This window comes from Malus sylvestris, chromosome 8 (genome assembly GCF_916048215.2).
Source record: "Malus sylvestris chromosome 8, drMalSylv7.2, whole genome shotgun sequence".
Lineage (NCBI taxonomy): Eukaryota > Viridiplantae > Streptophyta > Magnoliopsida > Rosales > Rosaceae > Malus > Malus sylvestris.
In genome coordinates this window covers 12,306,433-12,319,218 of record NC_062267.1, presented here as the reverse complement: position 1 = coordinate 12,319,218, position 12,786 = coordinate 12,306,433, and the positions used below count along the sequence as shown (strand labels likewise).

General features: G+C 37.2%; 1 protein-coding gene, 2 long non-coding RNA genes and 1 other non-coding gene across 4 annotated transcripts; 2 read left to right on the top strand and 2 right to left on the bottom strand.

Moving 5' to 3' along the window:
- The first annotated feature begins 5,751 nt into the window (after positions 1 to 5,751).
- On the top strand, positions 5,752 to 8,479 carry LOC126630963 (psbP domain-containing protein 5, chloroplastic-like). Its single transcript, XM_050301129.1, has 11 exons — positions 5,752 to 5,908; positions 6,008 to 6,159; positions 6,583 to 6,691; positions 6,817 to 6,866; positions 6,987 to 7,054; positions 7,142 to 7,240; positions 7,489 to 7,548; positions 7,664 to 7,723; positions 7,808 to 7,862; positions 8,046 to 8,095; positions 8,194 to 8,479. Exons 1-11 carry the CDS (start codon positions 5,838 to 5,840, stop codon positions 8,290 to 8,292), a joined length of 873 nt encoding a protein of 290 aa, XP_050157086.1. The 5' UTR covers positions 5,752 to 5,837; the 3' UTR covers positions 8,293 to 8,479.
- Positions 8,480 to 8,576: 97 nt separating this feature from the next.
- Positions 8,577 to 8,738, top strand: LOC126633613 (U1 spliceosomal RNA). Its single transcript, XR_007627107.1, has one exon. It is a non-coding gene; the product is annotated as a U1 spliceosomal RNA (small nuclear RNA).
- A 379-nt stretch (positions 8,739 to 9,117) lies between these two features.
- LOC126630975 (uncharacterized) lies at positions 9,118 to 11,779 on the bottom strand. Its single transcript, XR_007626177.1, has 4 exons — positions 11,235 to 11,779; positions 11,061 to 11,129; positions 10,301 to 10,359; positions 9,118 to 9,310 (listed from the first exon to the last, which is right to left on the bottom strand). It is a non-coding gene; the product is annotated as an uncharacterized LOC126630975 (long non-coding RNA).
- LOC126630974 (uncharacterized) lies at positions 9,868 to 10,294 on the bottom strand. The gene is made up of 2 exons (XR_007626176.1): positions 10,184 to 10,294; positions 9,868 to 10,134 (listed from the first exon to the last, which is right to left on the bottom strand). It is a non-coding gene; the product is annotated as an uncharacterized LOC126630974 (long non-coding RNA).
- Positions 11,780 to 12,786: the final 1,007 nt, after the last annotated feature.

Sequence of the window (12,786 nt, the reverse complement as noted above, 5' to 3'; positions counted from 1 at the left end):
AGAATATAAGTGAATTTCACCTAATCGTTATGAACTTATTTTCACAAGTAGTAAAGGTTGCTAGTCACAATCACGTTAAGTAAATTCTTGGCAAGAGTATCATGCTTTTCATAGTTACGAATGCCTCGTCAATGCTTATAGTTTTCACAAAGTTTAATGATCTTTGATTGTATCGCTATTGTGCTTTTCACGTAGGGGACTTTTGAAGAATGTTTTGAATTGTTGTATGCGTTTTTCCGTCCAATTCAATAACTTAAGGAAAACTTGAAGATTAAAAAAGTGCTGTTCACGGTTAATCTGGAGTATTGAGATTCACAATTTATTAAATGAACAACTGGAAATCATTTTGTATGCAAGTATAACATGTGTGGAGAAGAACCCTCTAGCTAGTCCGTCATTTATCATTTTACCTTAATTTCATGTTTTTGTCAATTCTGTAATTTAATTAAGTTTAATTTACTTTTCATCAAAACCAAACACCCATCCATTATTAAATTATATTATTTATTTAGTTTTCTTTATTGTTAGTCTTTTAATTTAATTTCCATCCATTTCAGTTCCTAGTGTTTAATTTAATTGTTTTCATTATTTTGAGTCATTTTAAGTGTGTTTCGAGTTATTAGAGTTTTTAGCCTAGTTTTGTGTCCTTGAATCTTATTTAATATTTTTAAATTAATTTAGAATAGATTAGCAATCCCTCCTAATCCCCGGCCTAGAACGATACCCTACTTACATCTATACTACAATTGTCAAAAAGAGGGTTTAATTTGTGTGTCAAGTAATTTTCACATCACTATCTGAATCTCAAGAGTCAGACTCCCAACAGGATTGCTTTCTCAAAAATCGAAAATGCACCGTTCTCTGAATCTCGAGAGCCAGATCCCCGACAGGATTGCTTGTTCGAAAACCGAAGAGGCACCGCTCTCCGAACTTCGAGAGCTAGATTTCCTTGGATAAAGCTTGTCTGCAATCTTCACACGCAACATCAGCTTTTCAGATACCACAGACCACTTTTTCAAAGCACTATGACAAAGTTAAAACATGTGAGGCTTGTAGCTCTCACTACATTGCTATGACCAAGAAGGATAAATGAATAGCATTATTACTTGCTCAAAAATCGAAGAGGCACCGCCCTCCAAATCTCGAGAGCCAGACTCCCAACATGATTACTTTTTCAAAAATCGAAGAGGCACTACTCTCCAAATCTCAAGAGCCAGATTCCAACCAGAATTGCTTTCTCAAAAATCAAAGAGGCACCGTTCTCCGAATCTCAAGAGCCAGATCCCCGACAAGATTGCTTGTTCGAAAATCGAAGAGGCATCGCTCTCTGAACTTCGAGAGCCAGATTTCCTTGGATAAAGCTTGTCTGCAATCTTCACACACAACATCAGCTTTCCAGATACCACATACCACTTTTTCAAAGCGCTCTGACAAAGTTAAAACATGTGAAGCTTGCAGCTCCCACTACATTGCTATGACCAAGAAGGGTAAAGGAATAGCATTATTACTTGCTCAAAAATCGAAAAGGCACGGCCCTCCGAATCTCGAGAGCCAGACTCCCAACAGGATTACTTTCTCAAAAATCGAAGAGATACCGCTCTTTGAATCTCAAGAGCCAGACTCCCAACATGATTGCTTTCTCAAAAATCGAAGAGGCACCACTCTCCAAATCTCGAGAGCCAGATCCCCGACAGGATTGCTTGTTCGAAAACCAAAGAGGCATCACTCTCCGAACTTCGAAAGCCAGATTTCCTTGGATAAAGCTTGTCTGCAATCTTCACACACAACATCAGCTTTCCAGATACCACATACCACTTTTTCAAAGTGCTTTGACAAAGTTAAAATACGTGAAACTTGCAGCTCTTACTACATTGCTACGACTAAGAAGGGTAAAGGAATAGCATTACTACTTGTTGTTAGGGAGAATCCTATATATGTCAACCTTCATCCTCCACGGATAGGCAGACCTACAAAAATGCTCAACCCTTCCTCATATCTGATAGGGCAATCCCAACGAAGCCTCTCGAAATACTCAGCTTTCTTCCCCCCTTCAATAATACCTATGCAAACTAGCCACACCAGAGCAAGAATATCTCATATCATCAGGGTCAAAAGCAAGAGTATCTCATATCATGCTTTTTCCCTGTCTTTTCCTTTGGCATTGTTCTTACCTGCAAAACAAGGAGAAAAAGAGCAATCAGTCAGCACTTGGAATCAAGTTTCCAGTCAGGAACTGACTACCTGGAACCCCTTGCCCGATTACTTACCTGCCATTACTCTCGAGTACTCATCTTCAACATCTTATGCTTCCAGAAAAGATACCACATCTGCCTGAGGAACAGATAGAGCAAGTGAGAAGAATACAAGGAAGCATGTGGAGACAAGCGCAACAGAACACATGCCGATTCATTTATTACTTTGTCAATAGCAAAAATATCCCATATCATCAAGGTCGAACGCACTCTTGATTTGATGGACTTGTTTTGACCCTCAAATTCTTGAGTCGGCCTTATACTCTGAAGGAAACCAGAAAACCCTCCAGCCCAGTTCAAGAATAAGCATATGGAAAGTTACTTCTTCAAAAGCAAAAGTATCTCATATCATATATTCTCCATTTGCTTATCCTTATCCTTGTTACTGTTTACGACACAAGGAGAAGGAGAACAATCAACCGGAAGCCGAAGTCGAACCTCTGATCCAGGTTGCTTGCTTGGAAGTCTGATTGCTTACCTTGTCTGTTAACTCTTTCGGCAAATCTCCTAGCTCGGCGACTTGGGGGACTCCTACTATAGGGTTTTGTATCGCACTTGACCAAGCCCGAAACTACAAGTAAGCTTCAACTGAAATCGATACATTACTTTGTGCATCTTCATCGGTTAAAGATATCACCCCTGGATAGAGGAAAAGTACTTCTAGAGAAGATGCCACATCTATGTATGAGACAGATAAGACAAATGGAAATGATACCACACTTCGGTACTTAGAAGTTTCGTGATTACTCAATGACTTGGATCTTGCAAGTCCCCAACCGAGGAGCTTCCCTCACTTGGGAACTTAGGAGAGCACTGTTTGTACCATACTTAACCAATGCCGAAACTACTGAGCACGGTCAACGTTATACCGTCAAGGACCCAGAAGAGTTTCCCTACAACCATGAGGCCAATCACAGCGTGACACGTGTCGACATCAGAAGACAATCATAGCACGACACGTGTCAACATCAGAAGCCAATCACAACACGACACGTGTCAATGTCAGAATGAAACTAGAAACTCTCTTCTATAAATAGAGATCATTCTCTCGCAATATTTCCTAATGTCATTTGTACTAAAGCATTCACTAGTACTCACTAAATGAGAGTTTGAACCTAAGTACTTGTGTAAACCCTTCACAATTAATGAAAACTCCTCTACTCCGTGGACGTAGCCAATCTGGGTGAACCACATACATCTTGTGTTTGCTTCCCTGTCTCTATCTATTTACATACTTATCCACACTAGTGACTGGAGCAATCTAGCGAAGGTCACAAACTTAACACTTTCTGTTGTATCAAATTCCCCATCGATTTTGTGCATCAACACAAATAAAGCAAGATAAACAAACACTAAGACGCTGACGTCACTTAAACCAATCTCACCCAATTTTTATAGCAGATTAACCATTATTACTATTATGTTGACAGTTGATTTTCCCTAAATTATTGGCTTAAATGTTAAAATGGTCTCTGTGTTATAGTCATATGGCCAATTTAGTCTTCACGTTTTGGAATGTAGTCCACGTGTTTGTTTATTGTAGCCAATTAAGAACATTTCATTCGATCTCTTTTACAAAATTCATAAAAAAAAAATTATGAGATATAATTACCCTTTCTCTTTATAGAAAAATGAAAATCAATGAGAAGTAACACATATGAGAGATCAAACTTCCAATCTGAAAAATGATTAAGGTTGTGATATAGAAAATAGAGGGGATAATGTTAGGGAGGAGGGAGGAGAATAATTTTTCTTTTAATTTTTAATTTTATTTCATTTTTAAATATTTTAAATCAAACAAATAATTTTATAAAGGGTAAACTGTCGGTTTACCCCCTGAACTTTCACCTCACTTTCGATTTCCCCCCTGAACTTTTCTATTGGAAAATTAAGGACTCAAACTAATTTTTTTAGCCAATTTGCCCCCTACCGTTAGTTTTTCATATATTCCATCCATATTTCCGTTAAGTGAGACCATGTGCACAACATGTGAGGATAGTTAAGTCATTTCACTCTTAAAAATGATTAAAAACTGAAAATAAATAATAATAAAAAATTTCCCTCTATTTTTTCCCGCTAATTCCTATCCTCAATTTTATTTTTCCCTCTTATTCCTATGCATGAGAAATGACATATGGTGTTATTATCTTCATAAGTAGCTAAGTTAATCTTTTTCTTGAAGCATGTATTACCATTTTTATTTTCTCTAACAAATTAATAATTTGACAAATGCTCATGGTGTTATTGTCTCCAAAGCAGTACATTAATATAAGAAGCATGTCCATAAAAAAGACTAGGGTTTCTTATATTAATGCACTACTTTGGAAACAATAGCACCATTAGCATTTGTCAAATTATTAATTTGTTAGAGAAAATAAAAATGGTAGACAATAACACCATATGTCATTTCTCATGCATAGGAATGAGAGGGAAAAATAAAATCGATGATAGGAATTAGCGGGAAAAAATAGAGGAAAAGTTTTGTTTTTTTTTTTCCAGTTTTTTAATCATTTTTAAGAGTGAAATGACTTAACTACCCTCACATGTTGTGCACATGGTCTCACTTAACGGAAATATGGATGGAATATATGAAAAACTAACGGTAGGGGGCAAATTGGCTAAAAAAATTAGTTTGAGTCCTTAATTTTCCAATAGAAAAGTTCAGGGGGAAATCGAAAGTGAGGTGAAAGTTCAGGAGGTAAACCGACAGTTTACTCTTTTATAAATAAGTTTATAATAATTTATAAAAAAAATTATGGAAATTAGATGGAAATGTCTTCAATTGACTAACGAAAATAAACACAAGGACCAAATTGGGCAAATTGAAAATACAGGGATTAAATTGACCCAATGACTAAAACATAGAAACCATGGAAAATCTGTATTGGTGATTACGACTCATTCTCTTCTGAGCAACAAATTTAGAAAATCAAAAACCTATTACGCACTATGAAAATCCGTATAAGAAACTGCATGAATCATGTTAGTTCATTAATTCCTAACTCTCATTCAAGACATAACATTCATTATAAGAAGCTATATATTGGACATTTCCTTTCTATCTCAACCTAATTCTTCTAATCAAACAACTAGTGATCAATTAATTGCAAGCATTAAGAGCAGTAACTAACATTTAACATGAAATAATAATAAGAAATTAAGCATAAACTTCGAGTATTCATAACAAAGCTACATCTTAGATCTAGCAAAAGAAAATTAGTTCATGATAAATTCCTACACGGCTCACTTCTGCGACAAATCTATGAACTCCAATTTAGTCCTACTTGTTTCATGAATCTACAACATATTAGTGAATAAATACAATTGCTATGACATAAATAAACTGATAATAACACGTGACAATTTGGACGAACGTTGCATTGTATTTGGTTTCTTAGCCAAGCACGCAGGGAATGACTGGGCAGTGGGTATTAAGACCAAAATACCCTTTTTATTACAGGTACACACCTGTAAAAAGAAACTGGATTCTTAACATCTGTTGGGAGTTGGGACAATTGAGTGGATGAGGCAACAGAAAAGAGGAGAAGGCAGGAGAGAAAGAAAAGCAGAGCAAAAGAAAGAACAATGGTTCTTCTCTCTCCTTCTCTCTCCCTCTTCCCTTCCAACCATGTTCTTCCTCCAAATATCCTTCCCAGGTACTTTTTCTCATATGTCTGAATTTATCTACTTACTTTCTCTGTAATTTTTTTTAAAATTATTATCTTCCTAAATTATTATTTTTATTGGTAATTCAGAGAGCAAAGTAGGATTGTGATGCAGCAGCTGAACAAATGGCAAATAAGTTCAAATGGGAACTCAAAACCCAGTTTACAAGATGGCTTTTGCAGGAGAGAGTTACTGCTGTTTGGCATTTCTGCTCCAGTTTTACTAGTCTTACCAGCTTCAGGTGACCTTTTTGAAGTTGCACGGGATGGTTTTTTGCTTCGTTATTTGTGAAAAAAATGAGAATAATTTAGTGTGCCTTTGGAACTGCTTATGTAGGAAGCACTTCTGCTCATAACCTCTTTTGCTAGGAGTGTTTTTCTTAGAACAACATCGAAATTTTTATTAAACAAGAAAGTGCTTTCTCCAAGTAGTTTAATTTCTTCTACCAAACGTGGTCAATAGCGCATTTCGCGATCCCACAATCCTCTCAAATGTATAGACCTTTTGTTTTTCTGGCAAAGTAGGGTTTTATTTTCATGGAATATACACAGAAAGTAAGAAAATTTATCTTCATTTCATTTATTTATTTGAAAATGTATTGTTGTGATACATTTATATTTTATTTTTGCAATTCATAATTACCAAAACAAATCCAATGTTGCAGGGTCCCTTGCAGAGGAAGACTTGAAAATGGCTTCATTTGTTGATGACATCAATTCATATTCTTATCTATACCCTACGGAGTTGCCATCCAAGAAGGCCCTTTTCAAGTGGTATGTATTTTGCCCCTTTAAATAAAATGCTGATAATAGCTTTTGGTAAGCAAACTAGTTGAGTTCTTCGCAATTATCGTTGGCGTATAAACTGTAGGAACCTGACTCTTTCTATCTGTTTCAAGGGTGGAATCGAGAAAGCCAGAGCGTTATTCATCAGCTGCACCATTATCTCGTAAGTTCAGCTTCATATGTAGAATGTTGATCACCATATATCTGTATCCGTGTTATGGTAATGGCCATAGACGTCGAACTTAATTCATACTCACTGGGCACTGTGTTATATATTATGCAGCTGATGCGCGCCTGCGCATTGTTTCTGAGCGTGTTGACATTGTTGATAATCTCATCATTTCTATTTCGGTAACTCCTGATAAGATCACTACTCGTTAAGTGCAAATCCCTTTAGTTACAATGCATAGGTTTATAATTGAATTTCCTTTGATTCAGATAGGTCCCCCGAATTCAAAGATTATAAAATCACAAGACAAGAGTACATGGACTGCGAAAGATGTTGCTGATTCTGTTTTGGCTGACAAGTCTGCATTGGTAATGTACCACTCGGATCTGATCTAAAAGCATTTGGTTCTAAGGCTGATTAGCAAAAATTAGTGTTGCCAATTTACCTTCAATTGTTTTGAGTAGAGTAGCGTGTAAAAAAGGGTATTGTGGTTGGACGAGATGGAGCAGTCAAATGTACATAACCGACATTTGGGAGAATATTGTTCCATAATATTGAGTCTTGGAAGTTGTTGAGTTGATGGTCCTTTGAACTTACATGCTACAGTTTTCTGCAGCGTGTCACCTCAACTCAGCGGCAGGCTGAGAGTCAAGTCCTGGATGCACACACTGGTGAAGTAAGCTTCCTGCTCCTTTTCTGGTTTATGCGGCTGAAACTGTCATTCTAAAATCTACTTGGTAACAATGTAATATATATGTGCATATGAAGCTTGGCTCATTGTTTTTCCTCAGATTGATGGTCAGCCATACTGGTACTATGAGTACCTTGTTCGCAAAGCACCCACAAAAACTGTAAGCATTTTTTTAAGGAGGAGAGATATTTGATATACTGTTCTGATTTCTTCATGATTCTTACAACAGTTACAAATCGTGCAGGCTGACGAATCTACCAATTATAGACATTATGTGGCCTCAACAACTGAACGAGATGGTAGGAAAAATGTTTCTAGTGCAAAACGTATGATTTTCATGTCACTCTCTTTTTTCATCCTCCACGGGACCACAGATTATGCATTCTTAAGGGGGAGGCCGGAGGCGATGCCATTTGGCTAAAAAAGTAGATAATAATACAATTTAAAACCTCTCATTGAATCATGCGAAAACTCGATTGCAGGTTACCTGTACTCTATTAATGCTTCAACCCTCAATAAGCAGTGGAACATAGTAAATCTCTCTCTCTCTCTCTCTCTCTCAATCGAATTTTGTTGATGTTTATATCTTCTGCTTCCAGGTTATACTGATGTTCATGTTATGTGATGCAGGTGGGGCCTATCTTACAAAAAACAGTAGCTTCATTTCACCTTCTCCCTCCCACAGAAAACTACGTTCCTCCATTCAAGGATCCGTGGAGATTCTGGTGACAAGTTCATTCGATTTTGTCGTCCCACTAGTGCAAAACTCAAGATTTTTAAACAGAGTCACTATATTCCTGTCGAGATTTTGGCCTTCAGTTCCATTACGTTATCTTCGGGTTCACTATGAGTAAAGGGTAGTTGACAAATTTTGTATGTAACAATTGGTTGCATTTTATTCATAGCTGATTGATTCTGTTGTTTCGGTGTTTCGACAAATCCCACATCGGCTGAGAGCAAAGAGTGAGGGTGAGAAGATTGGGTATAAAAATGGTGAAGGAGGGAGTTGAAACATACTTACCTGGACAAGGTCGATGGGCGATCAAGAAGGCCCATGGCCTAGAGTTGGTGACCTCCATTGCACGTAGGAGGGGTGCCACTCTATGGTCTCCCTAAGAGGGAGAACCAATGTCGTAATTTGTGACAGCGGGGGCCTGCGTTCGCGCGGCCCCTGACTAAATTTTAGTATAAAAAGGCTACCTATATAGTCTGTCTTCTAAAAGCACTAATGCACTTTCAGTTAACCAAAAGCCAAGTAACTTTCATGTACTGAACGCAGGTCCCTGACTAAATTTTAGTATAAAAAGGCTACTTTTATAGATTTTAGTATAAAAAGGCTACTTTTATAGTATGTCTTCTAAAAGCACTAAGGCCATATCTAACCGAGGGCTGGCCAGATGGCTCGTTTTAGCCCTCTGGCCCTTCAAGATTCTTCAAGATATTAATATTTTAATGAACAGTACATGGGCATATTTGCCTCCGTCTCCAACCGAGGGCCAGAGGGCTCGTTTTAGCCCTGTCACAAAAAACCGTCTCCAACCGAGGGCCAAAGGGCCATAGGTGACACACCCCGTCCCGAAGGAGGGCATGCTGGCCGTCACGTGAGAGTGACGTAACCATTTGCACAGTACGGAAGCTTTAAGATACAATTTAAATTGATACACCCGAAGGTGAGTCCTAATTTTGTCCAATCTGTCAGAACACCGTCGAATTCCTCGTAGTCACCACACCTTTGTGATTCCTGAACCTGGAGGGGCGCAAAACCAAAATTGAGTGGGTCAGTAAAACAATTCTTTTCCAAATCCAAACATTTCTCAAAACGTTGTAACCCCTCTCCGTAAAACCTGTATACTTTCCCAGAAATGTAAAATATAAATATACATATATATTCTCAAAACTTCATTTTTACTATCTCAACATTATCTCTTTATCAATCATGCCATGCCATGTCATCTCAACATTTCTCATATTAATTATGCCATGCCACATCATCTCAACAGTAATAAGGTATGAATGCATCAACATAATCATATCAGGTGCAAGAAAGTAATCAACCGTAGGCCCTCTAATAGCCCTATACGGTTGAACCTAGAGCTCAAAATCTATCATTATCACTCTACCGGAGTCACCTCTGTGACCCGTCCGGCCTTCTGCACGCAAGTTACGCTCTAGTGCTTCTCATAAATCATCTGTGCACATAATCTAAGGTCACCCACCAGTCGGAATCTCACTAACACTCTCGCGACTGGTCTGTCGTACCCACTCCGCGTGGACTGTACGACTAGCATCTACTTGGATCCAAGGCGAGCGTGCGATGCGGTGAATACTATAAGCACTAAACCATGGTGCAGGATTTGAGCTCAATATATATCATCATCATCATAACAGTAATTAAATACTCATCTGTGCGTCCACCGCACCATTTCATACATATGCATCATAAATCAATTCTTACCTGTGCGTCCACCGCACCAATTCATACATATGCATCATAAATCAATTCTTACCTGTGCGTCCACCGCACCAATTCATACATATGCATCATATATTAATTCATGCATGGCATTTCAACTCACATTTCTATATACTTTTCATATCAATTCTATGCATGGTATTTCACTTCCCGTTTTTTCCACATAACTCATATGCATTTCATTTTAAACATATTTTCATTTCAATTCAATTTCTGGGAAACGTCAAGTATGTATATATACGGAAAACAAAACTGCCCACTCACCTGGAGTTCGTCCAACAACTCCCTAGCACCACACATCAAGGCGTCATGACGATCGCCGCCTAGAATAGTAATCAAATCCAGGCTCAGAATTCATATCGATAGAATACATAACTTATATAAAATACGTCACTACGTTGATCGATCCGGAAGATCTGCCACTCAGATTTTAAATCCATAACTTCCAGAGGTCCACATTATACCTCTAGGACAACATCCTAAAATTTCATTACCATCCAACGGTCGGATCTCCGTCAATTTCCAAAACTAAGTGACGGTTAACATTTTATATTATGGACTTACAATTCCAATTCCGGAAGATCCGTAACTCGGATTCCCAATCCGTAAGTTCCAATAATCCTCAAATATTACGTATTACAACGTATCAAAGTTTTGGTGACGATCCAACGGTCGGATCATCAATTCACATTTTCACCTAAATGTGAAAACTATAAAACGTTATTTGAACACCTAACCAACAATCCTCAATAACTTTCTCATACGGTGTTCAATTTAGGTATATGAATATACCACAGTGATCTACTCGACGTCACGGACGTCGACATATTTTTAAAATAATTTTTTTTTTATTTTTTTTATTTTTACTGTAGCACCTTCTTCTTCCTTGGGTCGCCGGACTGGTTTTTCCGGCGGCCGTTTTCTGAACAGTTTTTCAAATTGCCATAACTTTGTCATTTCTCAACGAAATCAAGTGATTCAAAAACGAAAGTTGTAGCCCTTGAAGAGACAAATAGAATGGTACCTTGTACAACACCTAGTTCGCCGTATTTTGGCCGGAAAATTCCTCGAAAGCTTCGGAGGTCGCCGGAAACTGGGTATTTTTCAAATGAGTATAACTTCTTCAATACTCAACGAAATTGAGTGAAACAAAAAGGAAAGTTGTAGTACTTGACGGGACGAAGAGATTGATACCTACCTCGACTCCTAACTCGCCGGGGATTCGCCGGAAAATGCCTCGAAAGCTCCGGCCAAACTTTGAACTTGTCAATCTCCGTGTTCTTACGTCCAAAAACTTCCAACGAAGCACTCCGAGCTTCCTTGGGACCTCACTAAGCTCACTATGAGCTTGGATTGTCCTAAAAATCAACCAATTCAAAGCTCATGAACAGTACACTTTCATGGGGAGTTTAGAATCTAGGTTTTCCGAAGTAAAACTTACCTGAAATGGATACCAACGTGATCGTGAAGTCCTCAGGATTCCAATGGTGGTCTCAAACTTGACTTTGGTATAGATTTAGGGTGGTTTTAGTGGTGGTCCGTGTGAGTTCGAAGGAGAGAGACAGAGAGAGTGAGAAATCGTGAAGGAGGAGAGAGAAAGACAGTGAACGGGAAATGAGGAGGGTTTTGAGGGATGTGGGGATCCCACGTGGTCCTTATTCCAATCTCCAAACACCAAACTTTAACATTTTAACCTAAAAATCTAAGTTCCATCCTTATTAAATTTCATTTTATTTTCAAACTTAGGAACCTAGATAATTAGCAACCTGAGCTTCACAAACTTAGTATTTCTTAAGGGCAATTTCGTCCATTCACAGTCACGAATATAATAATTTGGAACGGGCTGTGACAATAGGGCCAAACATAATTTATTATTTAAAAACTACAACTAAAATGTTGTTTAAGTTTCATGTTGTATAATTTTTATGTTGGTTAATGTTATTTAATGTTGTTTCATATTGTTTAATGTTGTTTCATGTTACTTAATTTAATTTAATGTTGTATAATGGCTTAGGAAGTTATAGGAAAAAAATAGAATTTAAAAAAAATATGAAACAAATTTTGTCAAATAGAAGTTATAGGAAAAAAAATGGAATTTAAAAAAAATATATGAAACAAATTTTGTGAAATAGAAGTTATAGGAAAAAAATGGAATTTAAAAAACAATATGAAATAAATTTTGTGACATAGAAGTTATAGGAAAAAAAAAATATGAAACAAATTTTGTGAAATAGAAGTTATAGGAAAAAAATGGAATTTAAAAAAAAATATGAACCAAATTTTGTGAAATAGAAGTTATAGGAAAAAATAGAAGTTATATGAAAATTTTTGTAAATAAATAATAATAATAATAATGTAAAAAAAAAAATCAAATCAAATGCAACGGCTAGTAGCCGTTTCATTTGAATTTTTAAAAAAAAAATCATGTCGGTTATAACATACAGGAATACACCATTATTTAGTATATTAAATAATAGCATGTATTCCTGTCGGTTATAACCGACAGGAATAACAAAACTATAAAAAAAAAAATAGCCAACCCCTTGGCCCTTTGGCCCTTTGAAATTCCTTGGGCCCTCCCAGATTCTCGAGCCCTCTGGCCTAGCCCTCGGTTGGAGACGATTTTAGGGTTATTTTCGACCATCTGGACCCTTTGGTTGGAGATAGCCTAATGCACTTTCAGTTAACCAGAAGCCAAGTAACTTTCATGTACGGCTAATAAATGTGCTTAAGCAAAAGTACTTTCTAGA

Excerpts from the sequence above, each read along its gene's own strand:
- LOC126630963 (XM_050301129.1), top strand. The coding sequence starts at position 5,838 with ATGGTTCTTCTCTCTCCTTCTCTCTCCCTCTTCCCTTCCAACCATGTT. Across the intron at positions 6,692-6,816 it reads AAGAAGGCCCTTTTCAAGTG|GGTGGAATCGAGAAAGCCAG; the intron begins GTATGTATTTTG and ends ATCTGTTTCAAG. Across the intron at positions 7,241-7,488 it reads TGGCTGACAAGTCTGCATTG|CGTGTCACCTCAACTCAGCG; the intron begins GTAATGTACCAC and ends AGTTTTCTGCAG.